The sequence below is a fragment of the Ixodes scapularis genome, unplaced genomic scaffold, assembly GCF_016920785.2.
Source record: "Ixodes scapularis isolate PalLabHiFi unplaced genomic scaffold, ASM1692078v2 PGA_scaffold4__175_contigs__length_147842914, whole genome shotgun sequence".
In the NCBI taxonomy this organism is placed as follows: domain Eukaryota; kingdom Metazoa; phylum Arthropoda; class Arachnida; order Ixodida; family Ixodidae; genus Ixodes; species Ixodes scapularis.
Genome location: NW_024609879.1, coordinates 145,087,023 through 145,095,850, shown reverse-complemented (window position 1 = coordinate 145,095,850; position 8,828 = coordinate 145,087,023). Strand labels below are relative to the sequence as shown.

General features: G+C 46.3%; 1 protein-coding gene across 1 annotated transcript; it reads right to left on the bottom strand.

The window, feature by feature from the left end:
• Positions 1 to 827: 827 nt before the first annotated feature.
• LOC121837882 (piggyBac transposable element-derived protein 4-like) lies at positions 828 to 2,878 on the bottom strand. Its single transcript, XM_042293740.1, has 2 exons — positions 2,872 to 2,878; positions 828 to 2,155 (listed from the first exon to the last, which is right to left on the bottom strand). Exons 1-2 carry the CDS (start codon positions 2,876 to 2,878, stop codon positions 828 to 830), a joined length of 1,335 nt encoding a protein of 444 aa, XP_042149674.1.
• Between the last annotated feature and the right edge of the window lie 5,950 nt (positions 2,879 to 8,828).

Sequence of the window (8,828 nt, the reverse complement as noted above, 5' to 3'; positions counted from 1 at the left end):
CTATGATCAAAATGAAACAGCAGAGCGTTTTGGCCCCTTGAGGAACTACAGAAAAAGTTACAAAGAGAAGGCGAAAAATAAAGCGCAGAAAAAATATTGTTGAAAAAAGAGCTTATCTATTATGATAGAAGGCGATTCTAGCGCGAGGGGCATTTGTTTTGACTCGACCTCCCCCGGCAGCGAAATGTGGACTGCTCCCGTAGCCTCTTCCCCAGCGCAAAAAGCGAACGCAGCGCTGCATACGGCAATTGTTCCCCGTGGCCGCTCGCTCCGTTGTCGCAGGTCAAACTGCCTTTGACTGTACATTTTTGTACCACTGACTTCTCATATAGTTCATGAAAGTGGCACATATCCGTACCACCATATTTTTCGCTCAAGGTCAAGTGAATGAAAGGGCGCTAATAACCTTATTTTCCCTTGTGGAAAGGTCCGAAACAAGTTACGCACAATGGCACACGGCATTCTTGACACAAGCAGTATGTGCGGGCCTGTCGCGTCTCGCTGGAGCACCATCCGCACCGCCTCCTGCTCGCACTGCGTTGGGGGTGGTGTTGCTGGCCGGCAAGCCTCTTCGGGGACACCCGTCATCTTACGACCACTCGGCTTCCCGTTCTTCTTGCCTTTGTGGCTGTTTCCTGACTGGTTTGATCTGAAAGTTGTTCCGTCGATCAATTGGCGGCCAAGGGAAAGGCGAAGCAGTACTGCAGAAAGGCGTTGACCACCGCTGCATCGAGTAAGTAATAAAAAATCCTACGCCACCATTTTTCGGAGCGGCGGTCAGCAACGAAGGTTTTACGTTTCTTATCAAATCTGTCAACGCCACCCATTCATTGGTTGTAGTCCGCGATCACTTTCGGACAGCTAGCTCCAACCTTCGCACCACTGGACAGCCTTCTGTTGACTTCGCAGGTCTCCTGTGGGTTGTGGAAATTGGACATCATGTTGACATTGCGGTTGTCCTTCCACTGGTAAGCAGACACTCTGCCCTTTGCGCTCCAGATGAAATCTCCCTTTTGCAGCTTTTTGTCCGTCTTCACCTTACTCGGAAGATCTTTACGGTTGGTACGATGTGTCCCAGCTGCGAGCACGCCTTGCTCCGAGAGCTTCTGCATGAGGGTTGTGGCAGTAAAGAAGTTATCGAAGTACAGCTGCGTACCCTCTTGAACTCCCTCGGACAGTACAAGCACCACATGTTCACCAAGTCCTAGGTCAGGGGGTCGTCTTGAATCCTTCCCTTCATAGATTTGAAACTGAACAAGATATCCAGTTTCAGAGTCTGCACGACACCACACCTTGTACCCTCTCTTGATTGGCTTGATGGGCATGCACTGTTTAAAAGCAGATCTTCTCTTGAATGCAATCATGCTCTCAGCCACAGATTGGTGTGTTGAGGGCCGGTAGTGCTCAGCGAATTGCTTGTTTAGAGCCGACACAAGAGGACGAACTTTGGCAAGCTTGTCATGACCCTCGTCTCTCTTATTTTTTTCTTTGTTTCGGTCATTGATGTGCAGACAGTTCAGTATGGCCTGGAACCGCTTGAACGTCATTACGCGAGATATCTCAGTGACATTGAAGAAAGGGTCACTACTCCAGTAGAGGTAGACGTGATGAGCTAGGTTGACGCTCATCAAGAAGAGCATCCCCAAGAAAGCTTTGAGCTCTTCTTTCGTGACTTCATACCACTCTCTTCTCATTTTTTGACTCGCATAGCGGTTTGTTTCTGCGACGATTATCTCCAGAATGTCGTCCGTGAAGTACAGTTGAAACGCCTGTCTGGCGGTCGTCAGCTCTTTGGAATACTCCGGGCCCACCGTCTTTGGATTTTCTACGAAGTCTGTTGGAAGATTTCGGCTCCACTCTAGACCAGGGTCCTCGCTCTCCTCTTCCATGGGGAGATTATCGTCGTTTTCCAGGTGCTTGGAACGCTGGTTTTTTGGTGTCTTTCGCTGATACGAGGATTTCTTACGTTTCTTTTTTGTGCTGGTAGAAGGCTCCGTGGAAATCTCTAAATATTCAAGCTCCTCAGCTTCGACTGGTGCTAAGTCAGGATCAAAGTCGTCATCGCTCGAGGTGCCCGCTTCTGCTTCACTAGCACACGTGTCATCTGGCAGGCTGAAGAGGAGATCGACAGCTTCATCTTGTGTCAGGCCCCTACCTACACAAATGTAATACAGTCATATACTGGCTGTGCACAAGATCGTGGTGTGCATAAATACAAATCATACGAGTTAGAGTTGTGCGTAAATATACATCCCTACTTGAAAGGGAAATAAATTTGTATAACCTATAATGACTTCTATTTTCTAATTTTAGCACAACAGGGGGTTTTAGGAGACCATTATTGCACTGTGATAATGACACCCCAGAAAAATGCATCGGTTGTTTACATGCCAAACCAACGAAAGGAATACAGCACGCCCGAGCAGAGAACTTGAAATTAAACTTCACTACCCGGAGGCATTATAACGTAAAAGCGAAAATCTAGCTAGCGCTGCATTTTCTCCACAATACTCGGCTGCGCTGCGGGAGCTTTGCGGAAAGGATCCGTCGCCCAGTGCATAGTTTCGGAACCTACAAGGCAACGACGAAACTTGGTGTATCGTTATCTTGAGGCAAAAACAATCCGCTAAAGCTTCACAATAAATGTTCGCCAAAACACGCCTTCGTATAAAGTTACACATTGCTCCGTCGACCACCACGACCACCTACACTGCACAGGAGACACGTTAAACTTAGCATTTCGGAAGCCTCGTACAGCTGTACGCTGCATTTCCGAAGCTTCAGCGAATACTAAGCTGTTCGCAACTTCAAATTTGTAGTGAATGAAAAGAGCAATGTTGAATGCAAGATCGTGTAAACACAGAAGCTTACCTGTCATTGCGGAGCAGCACAATAAAGTGTCCAGTCAAGCAGAAATTTTTGCGCTAGCCGACAGAAGAAGCAACGAAAAGAAACACCTGCGATAAATCTGCCACCTGTCGAAAGCATATAAAAATATTCTGAAAGCTTGCCACAAATTTCACGAGATGGCACCACATTTCAAAGTGGCACAATATTGTACCATTGCCGCGACACTTGCGCCTGAAGACAGATTCGCAAGTGGCACACATGTGTACCGCTGTCTCACAAAGGGTTAGAGTTGCGTGACCCACGTAGTGCGTGCGCCTCATCGCCATGCGCCATCCAAGACCGCGATTTTGGGCTCCGCGCACGCGTAGTGTGGAATACGCAAAGCTAAAGCAAACACACAGCGCTTGCGTTCGCTCGTATAGGCAATACTAAAACTCGCTACTGTTTCTCCGGCTTCCAACGCCAACGAAACGTGCTCCAGTAAGCAGGCGTGTAAGCAGGTAGGCGTTCCCTCGAACTGGAAAGGCTAAAATTGGCAAAACGACGGAGCGTAAAAATGAAACTAACTAAATGTTATAAAAAGATTGGTAATAGAACAAAACAGGTTTTATTTTTATTTTTATTCATTTTTTTTTTTACTTTTGGGCATTTGGTCTGGAAGGATATTGGCGGCGATTTCGGTCGTTTTGCCGATGGTCAAAAGTTGCGACTTTGATAGCAAAATATACTTTACCCACAATTAATGTGATTTTGCGTGGATTTCTGACATTAGCTAGAATGTTTTCATTGATTTCGAGACTATCTTTATATTATTACTTGGTAATAGGCCGATCTCACCAGTCAGTTTGACTACGCCACCGCTGCCGCAATGCATCGAGGGAACTTTAGTCTTTCTGCACGTGCAATAACTTTGCTGGAGCTCTGCGCGTGTGGAGCTCGAGACGGCACGAGCCCTCGCATGCATGGCAGTCTGCCTCCTGCGAACTAAAGTCATGGTGGCTTCACGCATGCGCCAAACGCGTGGTGAGATCGGTCTATTCAAAATGCTGCAATTGGCACCAGTGATGCTAATTAGCACTTTTTGGATTGTCATATTTGTTCACGCGTTTAAGATTAAATCATAAGCAACAAATTATATTAGACCTTAAAAAATTACGTATTAAAATATCAGAATTTTAATATTTTTATTATTAATACAAATCGCGGCAATGTATGCCCCCAATTAACACCAATATCACGAAAATATGACATTTAACCATAATGATATTTAAAGAAAGGTATAATTTTGTTTTCTTTTAAGCTTATGAAAAACTCTGACATCGTTATCAAGATAGACACACAGTCAAACACTGGATGTAACATAAAGTCCTATGCGTCACGTGTTGCTATAAAACACACACAGACACTTCAGTTGTCTGACTCGGATATCGTCTTTGGGTTGCTGCAGTGAGAACAGCGTTTATTAATTTATACGTTTTGTGAACATATTCTAAAATCTGCAATTATTCTCTTATTATTGTGGTGGGAATAATGTTAAATCAATTAATCATCTAAATACAAAAAAACCCATCAAAAAGCCCGCAGTTCATTATTTCCCATCACAATTATCCGAGCGAGAAAAGGCAGCGAGAACGCACAAATATTAGCACTGATTTTTTCAACAACTACAACAACTACAAAAATCAGCCTGGATCGAGCATGCATGTCACAAAATAAAGTTTCCGCGAACAACTTCTCTAACTAAATAATTACGATGTGAGATACATCTTGAGTTATGAAAGAATCCGAAGTTAAAACCTATATCGAGAAATTAAATCTAAAATAGAGGTTAGTTTCGGTTTCGCTCCAGAAATAAAACGCGCATCCTTGCTTAAATATTACGCTAAACACCGTTCTTGTTTTCAGGGTAAAGAGGTGACCTGCGCTAATAACAGCCTGGCTTTCTTGTATTGACAGAAATAATTTGTGTTGCTCAGTGAAGCCAGCACACTAGACAGGCTCAACAGCGGCACGCATCTCCCACCTTCACTATAACCGCCATTTAGGAAAATGAGTGGCGCCACCTATAGCTAGCTGGAGTCGCGAATAGCGGCGCCGCCGTCGGCGTTGGCGTGGGCGTAACCGCCCCGCTAAATTTAGCGGGAAATTGAAGTGGTGTTGAGGTCACGTGACGTGAATTTTCCCGCTAAATCTAGTGGAGTAACTAAATTTGTTCATGGGTGACGTGACACGAAGCCACATTCGACGTCACTTTCCCCACTAAATTGAGCGGGTAAACTTAACCTGCTAAAATTAGCGCCGAAATTTCCCCGCGAAATGTACCGGGAAAATTTTCCCGCTACATTGAGCGGGGAAACTTTCGCTAAATTCAGCGGAAACTTTAGCGGGGAAATTTAACGGGAGAAGGAGAGGAGGAGGAAGAGGAAAGGAGGAGGAAGAGGAAAAGAGGGGGAGGAGGGGAGGGGGAGGAGGAAGAGGGGAGGAGGAGAAAAGGAGGAGGAGGAGAGGAGGAGGGGAACAAGAGAGGAGGAGGGGAAGTAATAATCAACTGAGAAGTCAATAGCTCATGGAGCCTTGTGAAACCGAGTATAACAGGTCCTGTTTTGGCCAACGGGCTCATTGAGTCACTCAGATAATAATCTCGATCAAATACAAAATACACTGGACACAAATTTGAATTTCTATGCAGTTAAAACGCGCAAAACCGAGTCATTTAAAAACATATTGATATACTGATTCCCTGCACGATAACAGTGATCAGATTTTAAGAAAAGTGGCGTGACGCCAACCGAACGGAACAAACGACCCATGACACCAGTGTGCACCAGCACCGTGTGTGGAACGTGTCTTCGACTGGTATGTTTTGCCGTGTCCAAAACTGTGGTCTATAAATTTCCACCTGATGGTGTCAAAAATGCATTGCTCTCACCTGCCGCGATCCAGGTCATGTCAGAGCAGCGGTGGCTGATGCGGAAGACGCCTGGTTTGCGACAGGTCTCTCTCCAGCCTGACATTACGCGAAAGCTCCGATAGCCGAGAGTCGGGAAGCCCCGACAACAGCGGTATGCTTGCGTTCTCTCGCGATCTGTTTTCTGGAACCTATGCGCGTAACCACCAAGGTTACGGCATTGTACGGCATGACGCTCTGGCCTTTGTGACGTCATTTGTTTTTACTTCGGAACCACTTCCGGATGCATGGGTGAAATGAGACGCCGAACACACCAGACGAAGATGCCTCTCAGGCACGGTGACAACAAGCACTATTCAAGAGATATGTATGGCGTCCAGGAGGGCTATGTTGCGCTTTTTGCACTCCCAGGAGACTTGGAAGAGGGAAGTGACGTCAACGATACAGCAAACGCAGATTGGATGTTGACAGACAAAACAAAATCAACATCCAATCTGCATTTGCTGCGTTGTTGACGTCACTTCCCCCTTCCAAGTCTCCTGGGAGTGCAGAAAGCGCAACATAGCCTCCCAGGTATGCAGTGTCGTGATTGAGGGTTCCGACGAAGGCTCCCAGCCCGGCGACGCTACCTTGTGCCGGGTAGGAGACAGGATCGAGGAGCCGGGAGGCGACGAGCTCAGCAAAACAGAACACTCTATATTTACATTAATTACAATATCGTTTCAGTGTTCGTACCCCAACTTCACGGGTGTCCTTCCTTTATATATCCGCCTCGCCATCTCGTCGTCCACTGGCTTGTCCAATCGCAGGGGCCTACGTGGTCCTCGGCAGCCAATGCGGAAGAAGTTCGTGTGCCAGCGGCCAGCCAATGCCGAAGAAGTTCGTGTGCCAACGGCCAGCCAATGCCGAAGAAGTTCGTGGCGGGTCTCTCGGCCTGGTGGCTCGGTCGCTGAAGAGTCACCCACACGCACACGCAGACACGGACACCCAGCTTGTACAAAGGTTGCCTCGAGAGCCCAGTTCTCCAAAGCTCCCGCACGAGCCTCCGGTCGGTGCGAGAGCGTGCTTTTCTCTCGTAAACGTGGTACGGGTGTGTCGTAGCCTTTCACAATAGCAGGTGCAGAGCCAGACTCTAGTTCTGCACCTGTATATCTTCGACTCTTACATAACAAGGCTGTAGTGCTGAATGTTATTCTTCAGCTAAAAACGCCAAAACTGGGCACGGATTGGGCACGATTGCCGCATCAACGTTCGACAAAATATGGCGCTCAATCGGTGGTGATTGCTTACCGATTAAACGCGAGTTTCTGCTTAACACTGACGCAGTACTCGTGCCCAAACCGTGCCCAGGGTGTCCAACCAGAAACAGGCCGAAAACCGGAACCGAACCGTTATTTTTAGCCAATTCGGAACTGAACCGAACCAAAATCTTCGCCGGCACCTTGGAACTGAAAAGGAACTGAACCTGAAAAAAATATGACGGTGACCGGTTCAAAATTGTCCGTCGTGAATATTTTTGTTTTCTAATAGAAGCACCAAATGAATATTTGGGAACAAAAAGTTGGCAGCTGTATTTCTAGGTATTGATCAAATCTGCATTTACATAATTGCAATGTGGGTTTTCGTGGCGCGTTTGTATTGAAGCTTTGATTAGTCATGTGTCACGTGGTCACGTGAGGTCATGGGGTCAATTCATGCTGTTAAGTAATTTGCAACTAATGTCACGTCGCGTGACGATGTGGCGTCATGTGACTGATCACTGCATCAAGTCGATTTAAATTAAAAATGTCACCAGATTTATTAACGTAGTTGACACCGTGGCGTAAGTTGACGTCACGACTTCGCACTGAGAGTTCCGTGACACCATGACGTAAGCGATATTTATGACCCCGAGTTGAACGCTCGGGTTTAAGACAACCAGCTTCGCCAAACATTTGGGTAACGGCTCGTGTTCAACTAAATATGTTAATAGCCCAGTTCTAACAATATCTAAAGTTCTTCCAACGCTCTATGCTTTGCCGACCCCCGCGCATGACTATGATAAACACTGACAGTATATGATTAGCGTCGTGTCACGTGGCTTCTTGCTCTAATTGCGAGTAGAGAAGGGGAAAGTTTTTTATATCCTTCATTTTTCGCCGTCTGTCATTGCGCAGAGGAGAAAACTGATGGATGTTTTTGCAAGTTATCAACGCTAGGTATTACTCCTTAGTGGTATTTACTGAAAGTATAAAAATTGTTGCACAGCCCATTGTACATGTACGCATATCATTGAGTCATGTTGTCGTAGTTGCTGAACTACCTCAGAAAGTTGTCCCCGAGCATAGAAGTATTGAAAGAACTAAATGTAACTTACAAAAATGACAAATCTGGGCGGGAGATATACCTGAAAAGAACGATTCTAATGGCCTTAGAGAGACAGTCGAACTTTGGCAGCCGCTCACAGAATTGCCGTTCTGAAGTTTTCCAAATTTCGACCATCTCCGTATTTTGTTTAAACTTCACAGTTTGGGGCCGAAAAAAAGCAGTGGAAGAATAATGACAAAGACAAACCCTAGAGAAGGGGAACAAGAGGGACAAAAGACAAACATAAATCTCGAGACGCAGCTAGGTGACTGGTGCGCGACCGAAAAATGCCGCCTAGTCCGGGTACCGCCAACCCGACACCTCTCAATTTCCAGTGGAGCGCTCTACCAACTGAGCTAAGCAGGGGTTAGACGTCAGTAGAGAGAACAGGTCTTATCAGCTGCCACCAGTGTAACACCAACAAGGATGGAAGGCTTGCATGTTAGGCTTGCATGTTAAAGTTATGATTATCATGCAATTAAATGCAAAGGGGCAAGCGAGCTGGACAAGAATGAGAAAAATATTTTTTGGAGAAGGAGAACAAAAGGGTCAAAGAACAAACACAAATCTCCAAACACACCTAGGTGACTGGTGCGCGACCGAAAAAATCCGCCAGGTCCGGGTCTCGAACGCGGGACGTCTTCATTTCCAGTGAAGCGCTCTACCAACTGAGCTAACCTGGGATTGGACGTCAATAAAACAAACAGGTTTTATCATCTACCAC